The following is a 17243-nucleotide window of genomic DNA, read 5'->3' on the forward strand; positions in this document are numbered from 1 at the left end:
CCCGACACAAGAACGGTACACCTGAATGTGCTTCATCATGGATGACTGTGGGCTTTCCGTATTAACGCCCAAGATGATGACCTCTAGCTCCATTATGGTCTGGAGCTCCTGCCAAAGTGCTAAGTCCAAGGTGAGCAGGACTCTGCCAGGAATGATTTGGACTAGGTTAGGACGAGTGGAAGTCAGGCAGGTCCAAAAGAAGCAAGAGGCCAAAATTGGTTAAATCAAATTAAACCTTTTTTTTTTTTTTGCGGTACGCGGGCCTCTCACTGTTGTGGCCTCTCCCGCTGCGGAGCACAGGCTCCGGACGCACAGGCTCAGGGGCCATGGCTCACGGGCCCAGCTGCTCTGCAGCATGTGGGAACTTCCCGCACCGGGGCACGAACCCGTGTCCCCTGCATCGGCAGGCGGACTCTCAACCACTGTGCCACCAGGGAAGCCTCAAATTAAACTTTAAGTGAGCCATATTGTTCCGGGTAAACAAACATTCAGTTTGAATGACTGTTATCCTCTTTCCACATCCTAAAATGCTATTAATAATTAATGAAGCAGTATCAAAATGAGCGTAAGATACTTCTCTATAGAAAATTTTCTCATCCAAAGCCACTTTATAAGGGAGAAATGATCTTGCGAAAATATACCTGATTATCTTTGGAAAGAAAGTATTCTTTAAAATAGTATTACCCTGCTATGGAAAAGAAAAAGCACTATACTCGTTATTTCCAAATTCAGGCCACTTCTCTTTGTAGAGAAGACACACCTTTAAAAGAGCAGGTGTTTCTAGAAAACCCATATATTTAATTTATATCCACTCGTTCAGTTGCAAGCACAATCAAAACTCTTTCAAAATTGTGTTTAAATAGATGCATTTTAAAAAGCACAGAGAATGAATCTCACTGCCAGATTTTTATTCCAGTACATGGGACACACAAATGTGCAACATATAAACAACATAGAATTTCCTGGCACTCCCTTGCCTTCAATTGTGTAAAGAACTCATAAAGGGAAATGTAAGTCCAATGGAGCTTTAATGTCCCTATATTTAATCTTCTATTAAGCAGAACTCCACAAGGAAAAAGAGAGCAAAAAGATACAGTACAAGTGCACTTAAATCCACTCACCACATCATAGACTATAAAAAATTAAAATACATTATGTATTAGATTATGCACAGCCTAGTCAAGGGTATCAGGCAACTGACCTGATAATTCAATAAACTATTTAGCAGTTTTCCAACTAAATAAACGCTTTGGGTCAGCTGCATGCTCGAGCTATTTATCATCACAAATCCACTTAGCAGAAAGCCACCAAAGGACTGCTGTCACTTTGGCACTTCTGGAGGAAGAGCTATCATGTTGATAGGTGTTAGTTTAAAAGGGAGGTTTTTTTTATGAGAGATTATAAATATTGATTTCACAAACAGATTCAGAGCAGTTTATGAGCTTGTGTAGGTAATACCAATCTTTTCATTTATATCACTGAGTTAGATTTCAGTGGGGATGCAGACACCCAGGATTTTTCAGGCAAATCATGAAAAGCTCTTTGGGCAGTAATAATGTGGAGGTTCTTTTTTCTTTCTTCTAGAAGAGCTCACATGTTTTGACAATTCGAATGACAAATCGCAGCTTAAGAGACCAGAGTTCTAAAATATTTTTTCTTCCTATGGAGCTAGCCACACACTCATCCAGAGAGAAGGTTTCTTTTCAGCTAAAGCATCCAATGAATATAACTTGACAATCCACAGGAGGGTGTACCAGGGGCTAGAATGAGTTACAAAAGTACAAAGACACCCTTTGCCCTCAGAAAGACCTCATGTTCTAAAGAGACGCAAAGGAGGAGAATGATTAAGTACATACAGGTATACTAACATTTACATAGTCTATGCATAATATATATATACACATAAGAAAGTTCTTTTTTTTTTTTTACAGACAGTGTGTTAGACTCAATATGCCATATACTGAATTTTCCTCATGCACAGGTATTAAAGATATGTACCTCTCTTACTGCTATAATTTGGTTACATTTTTTGTAAGCTCTTACTTATGGGTGAATGGATGAGAGAGGATTAATCCGGTTCCAAAAATAGAAAAATAAATCTAGACCTAAAAACCAGTTGGAAAGGAGACCAATAACCTAAGGCCAGTAGTAAAATTGAACTTTAAAAAACAGCCTCAGATTGGCTCGGTGCTTTGTGACAGCCTGGAGGGGTGGGATAGGGAGGGTGGGAGGGAGGGAGACGCAAGAGGGAAGACATATGGGAACATATGTTTATGTATGACTGATTCACTTTGTTATAAAGCAGAAACTGACACACCATTGTAAAGCAATTATACCCCAATAAAGATGTTTAAAAAAAAAAAAAAAAACAGCCTCAGTGGGTGTAGCTCTCACTAGATCATATTTCCAGCTTAGGGAAACAAATAGTGAGCTCCTCTAAAGAAGAACTACCATAAATAATAGAAGCTGAAGAATATTACCTAAATCACGAAGATTCCTGACAACCCAATTTATATTCAGATGACTTAAGAAAATATGGGTATCTTCAACAATTTCACTATATAACACACACACACAAAGTGGATTCTACCATGTATAAGAGCAAATACATAATGAAGTCCACAGATAGCTTTCCACAAATATACTTACAGGTAAAAGTGTGCTTTCTTTAGAAAAGGAAGGGCTCTGGGGACAATTTCCTTTAAATTTAGGATTTTTTACAATAGCATTTTTCCTTGACCTTCACAGACTTACAAGTGAGACGGAGGGCTTATGATTTACTGTCTTGATCAATTAACTTATGTTAAAATGTAAAGTATGGATTGGGGTGAAGTTTTCCAATTCAAGTTTAAGCCACATACATTCTAGATACCTGAAACCTCTTTACATCAGAATATATGCTACACTAAATTTGATTTCTGATAATCAAATCCCAGGATTCACTTCTGAGCATCACAACAAATGTCTTTGGAATGCTACAATTTCCTTCCCGAACTCAAAAGCTAGAAACAGCTCCTGCAGACAAACCCACCCTTGCTTACTTTTCACATATGGGATTTATCTAAATTAGTCTTGAACTTGGGCTTAATTTCCAGCATGTACTACTTAAGGTTACAAGTTTTATATGTCAATTAAGTGTTTAGAACAAGTTTTCTTTAAGTCATAACAGGCTTACAAGTACCCTTATCTTACGCATACTCTCAAATTTGATAGACACATTTCCATGCATTTGCCTATACACACTGAGAATACAGTTTTAGCGTCTGTGCTCCAATGAAGGCCTTTTACTCACTTGATAATTTCCTAGTTCATAAAATTAGCATATTAAAATTAGTGTTTAATGCTAGTGCTATAAAGGCTTAGGTTTCATTGGTGTTGAGGAGAGAGAAGAATTTTCATACATTATTTATAACTATAAACGCTTAGTAGTCATTTCCCTTTTGAAATGCCTGGAAAATCCCCTAGGGAAGGTCAAATAGCCTTCATACCTTCATATGAGTATTCATTTGAAAGTTCTTCTCCTGACCATCAACCTGTATTATTCCTTTCTTCATACTTCATACTTTCTTCATTCTTCATACTTCATACTTTCTTCATACTTCATACTCCTCAGACTCTCTCTGCTCTGATTACTTCCCTCCTGTTTTCATTAATCATATCCCACTTTTCCCTTCCCCAAACTACTGTGATGTTGATTTTACAATCCTCTGCATCATTTTTTTCCCAAAATGCTTTATATCTGCTTTGAAGGAAGAAACCAGGGTCATCACTTTATCCCACGTAACCTTAAAAAACAAGACCCGCCTAATACTATGCCCTGTCTTGGAACATAAATATTTTTTGCCAGTATGATAATTTTTCATTTTCGGTGAGTTATGTGTCTTTTATCAAAATTTAGGAAAAAAACAGCTAGAGATGTCAGTCTTGAAATGACAAATGGGATCTACATACAAGCAGTACTAGATACTATTCAAATTAATTAACAACAGATGCGTGGATTTCCCTTCCATTAAACAACCTGTATAGAAAGGCTAATCAAAATGGAGTTAAGAGGGCAGAAATGAACACAATAGAATTAGGAATAGAAGCCTGTGTAGCTATTTTCTTAAAAGTTTCGGAGTCACAAAGGATCTACAGACCCATATAAGACACAATTCACCTCTCTAAGAATAAAGAACTTTTCACAATCGTCATCTTGTACTCCACCTATTGAATTGATTAAAATGTATATATCAGTCCTGATATAATAACAGTATGCAATCATGGGAGAAATTTTAGTTCTTTATTATAATTCTTAATTAAATCTGAGACTCCATTATGGAGGTAAGGCCAACTGAAATACTCTAATCAACTTTGATTGCTTAAGATAGCAATTTTATTAGATATCTACATGGAAGAGTATCCTTTAGGGTTCCATTTATGAAAACAGCTTTGATTTTGGGGGAAATTGTAGAGAAATAGCTCAGAAGAGACGTGAAGAGCTGTGGAAACATTGATAAGATTAGGAACAAAGAAAATTAGTATGAAGAGTTAGGTGTGGGAAAATTAGAACACCATTTTTGGAGTACGTGGATGAGACCACTAATTGTATCTATAACCATAAAGTAATTGACATTCTCCCAACATTATGACACACACACACACACACACACACACACACACACACACACACACACACACCTTTCATAATATCATGATGAATCAAATGACATTTCAAGGTAATTTAAAAACCAACTGGATTTAATTTTTGTAAACATTATTATTTCTAATATTACCAAGTCGTTCTCGGCATTGCCTAGAAGTGGGCAAGGCTTCTCTTCCTAATTCTATTATATTCATTTGTACCCTCTTATCCACTCTTCTGAGCTTGTATTAACTTTTTGCGAGCTACTTATAACAAGATGATGACTTCAATTTCACCAGGAAATAATAAAGGAGATACTTTTTCAGCTTTGTATTTGTTGCTTCATGCAATTTACCTGATTCTTGAGATCCAGTTTGGGACATGGGCGACCTCCATTGTACGGTTTTTCTTTCAGCCATTTGGATCGAATTCTCACTCCAACACAAGATGAACTGCAAGACCCCCAACTAGACCAATCACTTAACTTGCAATCAAATGGACAGGGGATGACACATTCTTCTTGAATATAACCTGAAAGAAAAAGATTAAAAAGAATGGAGGAAAGTGTGATCAAAATATACTAATCAAGCTTACTTTCTGTTTCTATTATCACAGATCAGACTGCCTAACAATACTGCTGCAGAGGTTTCAATAAACAGACAAAAGATGTCAGAGACAGATACATATGATTATTTCTGCATTCCAAATCTGTGCCATCTTTCTCCTTCACAGACAATTCTGGGATTGAGGAAGCAGGGAAAAGTGCACAGTAAGTCCTGCTTTCTAATAAAAAGAAATTAAGAAAGAAGAAATGACGCAGCTCAGGGCTAATGGTGATACCATCTCCCTCCAATGGACCTATAATTCCCTGTCTGGGAATAGAGAGCATAATAGAGTCAATCTCAGTGCCTGTGATCTGCAAGGCTTTCACAAAGATTCCTTTTTTAAAATAAAGCAAAATTATTTTTTTTAATTGAAGTATAGTTGATTTACAATGTTGTACAGCAAAGTGACTGAGTTATACATATATGTATATATATATATACACATTATTTTTAAAATATTCTTTTCCATTATGGTTTATCTCAGGAGATAGGATACAGTTTCCTGTGCTATACAGTAGGACCTTGTTGTTTATCCATTCTGAATATAATAGTTTGCATCTACCAACTGTAAACTCCCTGTATATCCCTCTCACCCTCCCCCTTGGCAACCACAAGTCTGATCTCTACGTCTGTGAGTCTGTTTCTGTTTTGTAGATAGGTTCATTTGTGCCATATTTTAGATTCCAGATGGTATTTGTCTTTCTCTGTCTGAGTTACTTCACTTAGTATGAAAATCTCTAGTTGCACCCATGTTGCTGCAAATGGCATTATTTCATTCTTTTTTATGGCTGAGCTGTATTCTATTGTATATATGTACCACATCTTCTTTATCCATTCATCTGTTGATGGACATTTAGGTTGTTTCCATGTCTTGGCTACTGTAAATAGTGCAGCAATGAACATTGGGGTGCACGTATCTTTTCAAAGTATGGATTTCTCCATATATATGCCCAAAAGTGGGATTGCTGGATCATACGGTAGTTCTATATTTAGTTTTCTGAGGAACCTCCATACTGTTTTCCAAAGTGACTGCACCAACTTACATTCCCACCAACAGTGTAGGAGGTTTCCCTTTTCTCCACACCCTTTCTAGCATTTGTCACTTGTAGACTTTTTAATGATGGTCATTCTGACCAGTGTGAAGTGGTACCTCTTTATAGTTTTGATTTGCATTTCTCTAATCATTAGTGATGTTGAGCCTATTTGTATGTGCCTACTGGCCATCTGTATGGCTTCTTTGGACATCACAAAGGAAGATCTTGATTCTCACTTCTGTGTAGTGTGACTTAGAGGTGGGAGGAGGACAAAGAGTGGACCACAGACTAGGAAGAGCAGGATATTATCGAAAGAAGAAAGAGGAATAGTGAAAAGTTGTATATGAGATATTGGACTGGAATCAAGAGGTGTGGGTTGAAATACAGATGCAGATGTTCTGGCTTTGCTAGCTCTTGCTCCTGTCCTCAGCCCACTTCTTGCTACAGTCTTTCTCTAGATGGTTAACTGTCACCTCCACCGATCACTACCAAACATGTATTTCCAATTCCCATCTCTTTACTAATTTCTATGCCACCTACTGATCCACTCTAATTGGGTGCCCAAATTCCCCCAAATTCAACATGTCTAAAACTGAGGCCACCAGTTTCCTCCTAAAACATTCTGATTCTCTTATATTCCTCACCTTAATTAACTGCAACATATCTGACTCCTGTACGCTGGTGTATATGAGTATATAATCTCTTCCCTTTGAGTTTGGGCAAGACCTGTGAATATGATAGGAAGTCAGCCCCATGATTAGGTTATGGTATGTGGCAAAGGGGAAGGGAACGCACAGATACTATTAACATGCCAAATCATTGATTGTGAGTTAATCGAAAGGGAGATGGCCCTGGCTGGGCCTGAATTAATCAGGTAAAAACCCCTAAAAGAGAGACTGGGCCCTTTTTGTGGAGAAGGAAACTCTCCTGCTGGCCTTGAAGAAGCAAACAGCCATGCCATAAAATGCCTATGGTGTGGCTGCAGGGTAGGGGACTGCAAGCAGCCTCTAGGGCCTGAGGGCAGCCCTTGGCTGTTAGCTAGTAAGAAAACAGGGGTCTCAGCCTTATAGGTGCATGAAGAGGAATTCTGCCAACAATTCCAAGGGAGATTGGAAGAGGAGCTTTCCCCAGTCACACCTCTGCTGAGACCTGACTCTTGGTTCACATCTTGGTTATAGCCTGGTGAGACTCTTAAGCAGAGAATTTAGAGAGGCCATGGCTGTACTCTTGACTCATGGAAACAGTGAGATAATAAATGTTTTGAATGGCTAGGTCGACAGTAATTTGTTATGCAGCAATTTAAAACTAGCAAATTATCCAAAGTAAAAAAAATCTCACAGTTATCTTAGACCAGCCTTCATTGTTTTACACATATATTAATGGGTGTAATAAGCTCTTATGCGGAAGCATCACTCTATAATTCTTTTGCTCGTCCCTGCTCAAGATCATACTCTTTCTGGCCCATAATACTGAAATATTCTCTCCACTAGGCTCCCTTTCTCCTAATCATTCTCTTTTGGTATTGGTTTAGTCACTCTGAGGAAAAAGTTACTTTTCTAGAATAAATGATAATTTACACTATCCCTTTTAAACCCTTTGCTGATTCTCCATTGCCTTGAAAATAAAGTGACCATCACTTTGCAAAAACTGTAAGATTCTTTATAAGAGGCTCTAAACAAGGGTTTTCAACTTTGGCTGTAAAATATGTTCCCATTGCCCAGGATACACTATGGACTAATTCAACCAAATCTCAGAGGACGGGACCTAGGCGATGGTAGTTTTCAAAGATCCCCAGAGAATTCTAATGTGTAATCAAGTCCAAGAACCACCTCCCTAACTTGTTTTCCTCCTTCCCTTCCCCCTCCTATATCTTGAAATCTTTGCACATAGACTACTTCATCTTCTGCAATAATATTTACGCCTTTCCTCATGAAAAACTCTGCCCTTTCTCTATCCAGTTTAGCCTTCATTACTACAATGACTCTCTGGCCAGTAGACCATCTGGCCCCGTTGCTCCTTCTGCCATGCCGGTCTGGCAAAACTTCAGAGCTAGATTGGTCCAGCTGTTTCCCTACTCTGTTCTGAATGCTGGACATCAAGTGGAGACTAAGGCACTGCTAATGCCACACACTGCCTGGTGATTCTTCTGAGCTTTCTTCTCACTCCCATTCCACTTCACAGCTTTTTCAAACCTTCTCTACCTATCTTCAAACTTCTTAGATCTCACCTCTTCTTTCCCAGAAAAAAATAGAAAGAAATGAATAAGAAGAACTCCTTCAATTTCCTATGAATATATCTGTATGAATTTCCATATTCTTCTTCTATCTTCATATCATGATGGAAAAGGCACTCATTTTCTTATATAAGGCCCATTTTCACCACTTGCTATCTCTCCAAGCTCTCTCACTCTCTCTCATTTTATAGTTATATTTTTCTCTTACATTAATAGTAGAATGACTTTACAGTATCTAAATAATACTCATTGACAAGAGAGAGTACATCAAACACCTAAGTCACCAGGAAGGATCTTTCTAAGGTGAAAAAAAAAAGGTCTATTTGAGATTGTTAAAAATTCTCTATTGTTTACCATAGTTACAATTCTACAGTCCTTTCTAAGGAGGTTTGACAGTTAATTCAGTATTAGGTATATAATAAATGCTAACTATAGGATTAAATATAGGCCACAGGCATTACTTAGTTTTACAGAGAAACTGAGTCACAAAATGATTCCATTTGCTACTGAATGAAAACAGCAGGACTAGTAATTAAGTAGAATTAACTCTCACGGTGTAAATGCTTCAAATATGAAATTTCAGGAGACTTCATATAAATAACTTGTACATATCTGAGGGCCTATTTAGATCCTATTTTAAAGCAGATTTTGAATCAGATGGTCTTTTAATTTAATGAGATTTTAAATCATTTTCATATATACTTGCATATTGATGGATTTTAATTAGAGAGCCTCTTAGCAATACTGTTTTCTTTTTATTCCCTATGATAAGACATAAACTCAGAGGATCTCTATGAAAGTCAAGGTCATAAATTCAGTGAGTATAAAATAATTCTGAAATTCAACAGGTCTAAGCAACAGTGACATTTATTTTTCAGAAAAGTTATTTTCATGCTAGAGTATACCCCAAAGGAAAGCCCATAGTGAGAACCATTAATAACTGCATATTCTTATACCTATCTCATAATGGAAAGGATCAGTTCTACCCACATACTTAATACTTACAACTGTTGGAAGCAGAGTATGACCAAATGTGACTACTACAAGGTTAACCTCCCATAAGAGAAATCCAATTCCTGACTATGGAAACTTCACTAATGTTTTAAAAACTCATTTACATAAAATATACCACAGACTAGCTGAACTGGCAACATTCAGAAATCTAAATCTAGCTTCAATGAAAGAAGCAATTTTCCTACTGAAAATATTTGATGCTCTAATTTATATGCAGAATACACTGCTTGGACCATCATATTACTTAGCCTGGGGATGCTTTCATGTTCTATTTTAGTTATCTGTATGCATATGAAATTCAGTAGGAAGTAGTCATTACAGAATTATCAATAAAGAATGCATCCAACATGGTGATTCTGTAAGCCATATACATTGTACATAGTAGGTGTTCAAAAAGGATCTGTTGATATTATAGATGAAGATGAACTAAATAGAATCCACTAATAGAGTCTCTATGTTATAACTGGAGGAATTTATTGAATGACTTACACCCAACAGGGCTGAAGCCCAGGAACCTGGCTTCAGTCTATATAACTAACCCCCAAATATTGCTCCAATAGATGTAGGTGAAAACACTGCTCTCTTAACACAGTGGTCTCATTGCTAAAACCACTTCCCAGGATAGTACCTGCTGTGCATTTTTTTCTCTGGCATTCAAGTACTAACATCTCCCCTGCTCCCCTGCTCCTCCCCCTGCCCCAGAAAGATCTTGTTTTGGAAGACGTGAAAGGAGATATTGATGACATTAAGCCTGAGGAAATAACCTAGGTTAATTTACTTATATTTTCCTACTGTGTAAAGTAATGGCAAACATCCTCCTAGACAGTGAATGTTCTATTTACTGACACTTTGTTGAAATAATGAAAACATACTACCAAAAATAAAATCAGGAAAATATAAAGAAAATGCTGATCACCTCCTTCCCTAGTTCAAAGTGAAGATCTGGGAGAACTTTGTGAGTTAAAATGATATCATGTCTTCATTTGTCAATATTTAAAGATTTATTATTTTAATTTATACATTTTAGTTCTACTATTTATCTAGTAATATGTACTATACTTAAAAGTATCTGATGACTTAATTCAGAGTGGTTTAAAGTAGATATCCTTCAGGAGAGGTGGGGAAAGTATGGGGGCCGATGTTTTGATGTTGTCACAAGAAAGAATTTGAGAAATTAGACCAATACTTTGCCATTGTTCTCAAGGGAAACACTAACTGTTAAATATTTATTTAAAATCTCAATCCATTAGTGTGTGGTTATGTAGTGCAAACTCAATAAGGTTGCCAGCTTGCTTTGGTGAATTTATATTTTGGCCTGGGAATACCACTTATGAACAGCAGTTACATTCTTTCAAAGATACAGTCTTTCAAAGATGGGTCCAACCTTATTTAGGCTTCTGTGGGGCCTGAGAGGGGAGAGCTAGAAAGCACCTTAGTTATCATTATCTCTTCCTTTAAAATTTTGAATTAAAAGAATATTTTTGAAAATACTCCCTACTCGTAGAAAAATACCTTTACTACATATATAAGAACGCATCAGCAAAGACTCTCTAATATTAACCATTATAAAATGATGGTTATGGTATTGCAGATAACAAAATACCTTATTTGGGACCCACAACCTAATCAGATACCTGAATACAGCTGAATGAGAAGTTACACAAAGTTCAAATAGTCACATTAAGGAGAAAGTTTTCCTGGATTCCTTAAAACTCAAATATTTCACAGCATAATTATGTATTAAAGTTTATTACATCTACCAGAAAAAATCATCTAAGTGTCAACCGGTTTTCTTAATTAACAATATAATTTACTGGTGAACTTTTAGATGATGAGCTATTCAACGTCATCAAGGCCAAAAGCTTCATTTCATAGACTGGTCAGAATTAGAAAGGGATCTTGAATCCAGACTTGACAGAGATACTGAGCTCACTATCAAGTAGAAAAAAAATCATTATTATGACCTCAGAATGTTCTCTTTGGTGCTGGAGTGACAAAGTAGATAATCAACCCTGGCCTTAAAGAAATTCATATTTTGCTAGAGAGCAGTCTTATAAATAAGAAAAGAAACATGGTATATAATAAATGACATATTAAATGATACAAATACTATATACAAATTACACAACAATCTGAGGTAACAAATGGATTCTGGCTTCAATTTTCTAAGTACTTCATGGGAAAATATTGGCAAATTTTTGCAGTAGACACAGGCTTTTGACTAATTGCTTAACCTGGTTCACTTGCTCTAACTAAATGTATCAGTGTCAATTTAATCAATCAACCAAATCATATAAAGAACTGATCTTTTAAATTGAATTGGCCAGGCAATTTAATCAAGAAGGTATCTGCAGCTGTTCATATAGACAGAGTTTCAGCATTTACAGCCTCGTGTCTGGTTCCTCCAGGCAGACAAAAGAGATATTTTGCTCTTAGAAGATATTAAGGATGTTAGGGACAAATGAGATGCTAGACACAGAATCATTTGAATCGTTCAATTAGGACTGTATGTATCCATTTTTAGCATTACTGCAAATAAATGCTGTTAAAATTTAAGTGACTGAACGCTTTAAGCACATAATAAACTTGGCATTTGAAACACTACAAAGATACAGATTGTTGACAACATAATATTACTGGGTAATTTGTATAACTGTGGCTGCAAGAGCCTATATTAATTTCTCTCATGATATCTCCTTGCCCTGAGAAAATCTTGACTTAAATTACAACAGACATTCTATAGTTTATATTTCCTTCCAAAGTTCTGAAAGCTGATCTCAGAGCATGTCTGAGTCAGCGCTATTCTCCTCGCGTTGTCAGTGCTATTCTCCAAATATTTTAGGTTTTGCTCCTGAACACGTGGTATGACTACACTTCCCTGCCCCTGGAAATTAGGTGTGATCTTCTTACTTGCTTTAGCCAATGAAATGTGAGAAGTGAAGTGTGTCACTTCTAGGTGGCAGCTTTAAGAGCCCGAGTGTAACTTGCCCCCCTCTTTCTTTCTCTGTACCACAGGGTACAAAACTGTGTCAGATAGTGGCTGCCCCATCCTGGAGTGAAGAAGAAACCCAGCCAACGCAGGATGGACATGGATACTGAATGATCTTGTTGACTTTCAACAGCTGAGATTTTGAAGTTGTTTGTTTCATTTGTTCCCATACTACAACCTATCTTATCCTAATGCATCAGCCTTGGCGTAGGAAAGTGTATCTTCAGAAGACAAAGTAAAAAGCCGCATGGAACAAATATTTAGAATACTTTGAGAATCTATATATAATGTCCTGAGAAAACAAGATTAAGCTATATAAGCAGTTAGCACAGTCTGAATGGCAGCACTAACCACTGAGAATGTGACTTTGCAAAAGTTGAACCTATATATATTTCAGGAAAATGTATACTTTATTATTTAAAAAAAAACTAGCGATATGAATTATAAATCAAAGTCTGAACTTATGTGATCTGAAATAAAATATTTAAACCTCAATTGTTCTGTTTACTCATGTGACAATAAAAATGTATAATACGTGTCCTTTTTAACTCCCTTTAATACTGTAAGGTCAAAAATTATAGTAAGTAGGAGTCTGTGGAAAAACTAACATACAATATAAGTGGCATACTAGTATTTTACCACTACTAAAAGCTATACAGCAAGGTAAAAATGCTTTTTCTTAATCTGTTTTTCATGCTAGTGATAGAAAATATAATTCTGTAAAGATGCTTAAGCAGAAAAATTATAGGGTAATAATTTTCAAATTTGGGTGCCATTTCTCATTCCAGATTATTTCCATGATAATTAAAGGCTAGGATGACATTGACAAAATGAGTGATTCTGTATTGGATCGGTAAATCAGTTGTGTTTTGAGTCCATCTCTGTCTTTCCAAGTCTGCTGCCACCAGCCAAGGCCAGATGCTCATTATCTTTCACCTGGACTATTAGAATGGCCCCTTGACTGGACTCCAGGTGCCCAGTCTCTTCTAATCCATTACGTGTCTGATCAGCTGCCATATTAATGGTCCCTAAGTACAGCTCTAAATAGATCATGGCCTAACTTAAAATAAATAATCTCTAAAGCATGGCAGAATTATGATAAAATGAAAGACATGCAGAAGGCAATCTAGGCAGGAGAGATCCTACAAATTAAATTAAGAAGACGAGCGTGAACCCCAAATGTTCACAAGTCAACAGAGGAATCTTCTGTGCAGGAATTGAGGTTGGGGAGAAGTAAAAAATTGGCTGTTGGGTGGATCCACATTGGGAGGTCATGCTGGAGGGCTTAAAAAGTTAAGAATTCTGATCATTAATTCAGGTGTGCTATTGGATTGAAGAAAAGACAGCGTGAGAACAGGGCACCTTCTCAAGAGATGACTGGAAAATTCACATGTAAAGTAACAAATGGCCAAGCCTTAGGCTAAAAGACCACTAAGTGTAATTTTATATATATAATATTTATAAATATGTAAATATCATATATAAATATATATTAAATGTAATATATATTATATATTGTTAAAGAACATAATGAAACATGGTAGAATATTACTTATAATTAACTAGCTCTGACATGTACGCATGGCTAATATACTGTCTAAATAAAATGGACTATTCAAAATGACCAATGAACCAGCTCTTTAAATAGCAGCTTCATTTCCTGTTAAGACAGGTTTAATATAACTAATTCTAACAACCAGCAATGGCCAGTTTATGAGCAGATAGATACTTCTAAGTATCCCATGGGATTCAGAAATATATGCACTTAGAAGAAAAGTGTCGTTTTGCTCCATCTCAAAGGTCCCTAGAGGAAGCTCTGACCTGAATCCAGACATTATATTGGAATAAAATGGATTTATTATCTACCTGCTTATTTACTTTCTTGTTTATATATTTCTTTTGAGACCCAAAGTTCAAAATTGGGGGATTTCATATGAAAATAAAGATTTCTGGCTTCTCTTGAAAAGTGGAGCATCTGTGAACACTGGGTCCTCATTCTAGCCTGTCAACCATTGGCTAGAACCAAGAAGTCAGGCCTCTTCAGATAAAATGCCTTTGCCGTCCGCTGCAGTCTCTTAGGTGATCATTTAAATTTCTAAACTAAGTATTTCTCCCCCAACTAAAGCAAAGCAAAAACCCAATTCATAATTCCAACATAAAGCGAGGCCTCTTGTATTGTAGGAAAAGGCGGAAGATACAGAGATCTGCCAGTCAGGGCTCCCCCGCTACTCATCACATGAAGGGGGCCAGGAGGAGTCTATCTAGAAAGCTCCACCTTAGAAGACGCCCATGCAAGAGACAGGTCCTGAAGTTTAAGCTTCATTGTGTGGACTGAGTTCTATTGCCACCAGTACCCTGAATATTACGAACACCAGCATTTAAACATAATTCCTAAAGGTGGCAACAAGAGACATCAAAAATACCTACAACAGCAAGAATACCTAAGAAGAGGTAGACGAAGGCATCCTCCATTCAGAGACAACCTCCTCCAAGCCCTGGAGCACAGAACAAAGCTCATCAAGTGATAAGGTGTGCACGGAACAAACTGCAGGATGAAACTCCAATTATTATTTCTTTTTAAATATGAAATCTTGTCTTCTTGGTCAGTACATTAGTCCTTATACCTTACATTTTTATGTAGAAGCCATATTCTTTTTTTTTTTAACTTTTTATGTTGGCGTATAGTTGATTAACAATGTTGTGTTAGCTTCAGGTGTACAGCAAAGTGATTCAGTTTTATTTATTTATTTATATTTTATTTTTTTGGCCACACCATGCAGCATGCGGGATCTTAGTTCCCCGACCAGGGATCGAACCCATGCCCCCGGCACTGGGAGCACAGAGTCTTAACCACTGAACCACCAGGGAAGTCCCAAAACTCCAATTATTTTTTATTTGCTGGAATGTTGGGTCATCCAGACAATAATTTGTATTCACGAACAACGAAATAAGTTGTTACTATAAATTCTGAATTATGGATTACGTGACCAAGCAAATTTACCTCCAAAAGTTTGCTTTCACCAAAGAACTGCACCTTTCACTGAGCTAATGCAGAAATCAATGTACTGGAATGAATGCACAGCACATTAACTCCTTGCAAGTTACTGTAAAAACCTTTGAAATATCACCAAGGTGTAAAATTAAATAGGGCTCCCAGCCTTGATTTATACTGCATGCTGCTGCTAACGGTGAACTTGTTTCACTTACCAATAAATTCGTTTCCTAATGGATTGTGCATCAGCCAATCCAGAGGTTTACATTTAGGCTTCTCTTGTCTTCTGTAGACAAACGGATAACTTATGATTTAATTTAATTATATTTAATGATATAACTGCTAAATGAACAAAAGAAGAGGCAGGGGCGGGGGAGATGTTTAATTTTCATTAATTTTCTGAAATTGAAATAGTCAACAATCTTCTAGCTGAAGTAATCATGTCAAGGAACTGTGGATAATTCCAATTCACAAAGAGAGAGGGCCTTTTAAATCAGGAAAAAGTCTCAAGGGCGACCAGAAGTATCTCTCGGACGAGAGAACAAAAAGCGACAGAAGAAGAGAGTTTATTCGTTTCCTGGGGCTGTCATAACAAATTGTCACAAACTTGGTGGCCTAAAACAGCAAAAAGTATTCTCTCATAGTTCTGGAGGTTGGAAGTATGAAATTAAGGTATTGGTAGGGCTGTGTTCCCTTCGAAGTCTATGGGAGAAAATCCTTCCTTGTCCTTCCAGTTTCTGGTGGTTCCTCACGTTCCTTGGCTTGTGGGAGCGCACCTTCAACTGCTGTCTTCTCTTCACAAGGTAGTCTTTCCTGTGTGCCTCTGTGTCTCAAATCTCCCTCTCCTTTCTCTTACAAGGACACCAGTCATTGGATTTAGAGCCCACCCTAAATCCAGGACGATCGAATCCTAAGTTCCCTAACTTAATTATATCTGCAAACACCTTGTTTGAAAATAAGGTCACATTCACAGGTACTGGAGGACTTTAACACATCTTTTGGGGACAAAATTCAACCTACTAGAGAGAGGAATGAAGACTATGATAAGGAAGATGATATAACATATGGATGAGAATTTGGCCTTTGATATCATGCCTTCCTAGGCTCATACCCCATTTTAACAAGAGCTACCTAAATCCTCTAAGCTTCACTTTCATCATCTATAACAAAGATTGGCCAGCTGTGGCTTTCAGGTCAAATCCAAATTGCCTCTTTTTGTAAATACAGTTTTGTTGGAATAAAGTCACAGTCATTTGTTCAAGTGTTGTCTACGGCGACTTTTCCACTGAAACAGCAGAGGTGACTAGCTGTGACACGGATAGTATGACCCACAAAGTTGAAAACATTTATCATCTGGACCTTCATAAAAACGCTTGCAACATCTGATTTATAAAATGGTAATAGTAATAGTACCCGCTGCATAAGATTATTATGAGGATCAAATGAGAGCACCAAACAGTGCTGACCACACAGCAAGCACTCAGTTTCTATAAGATAGGAACAGTGCCATGTTGGATAACAGCATGGGCTTAAAAAATGAGAAAGAATTAATTTCAAAATCAACCAGGACACTTCTATTAGTGGCTTTAATTTGCAGCTGTCACTGAACCCCTTCAAGCCTCAACTTTTTCGTCTGCAAAATGGTGGTAATTATTACACCTACTTCAGAGAATTGCTTTGTGCATTAGAGGGTCTGGAACAAGGGGTTAACCATTGCTGCTGCTATTCTTATTTGCAAAGAAAAGGTATAAC

At 37.0% G+C, this 17243-nt stretch overlaps 1 protein-coding gene across 1 annotated transcript in view; it reads right to left on the reverse strand.

Annotated features, from left to right (window-relative positions):
• The window catches only part of THSD7B (thrombospondin type 1 domain containing 7B), a 1126819-nt gene that overhangs the window by 202738 nt on the left and 906838 nt on the right, over positions 1-17243 (reverse strand). Inside the window, exon 16 of the mRNA XM_067742059.1 lies at positions 4980-5155. Within this exon, the coding sequence (XP_067598160.1) occupies positions 4980-5155 (176 nt within the window). The remainder of the gene's footprint in view (positions 1-4979; positions 5156-17243) is intronic.

Source organism: Pseudorca crassidens, chromosome 6 (genome assembly GCF_039906515.1).
Source record: "Pseudorca crassidens isolate mPseCra1 chromosome 6, mPseCra1.hap1, whole genome shotgun sequence".
Classification (NCBI taxonomy): Eukaryota; Metazoa; Chordata; class Mammalia; order Artiodactyla; family Delphinidae; genus Pseudorca; species Pseudorca crassidens.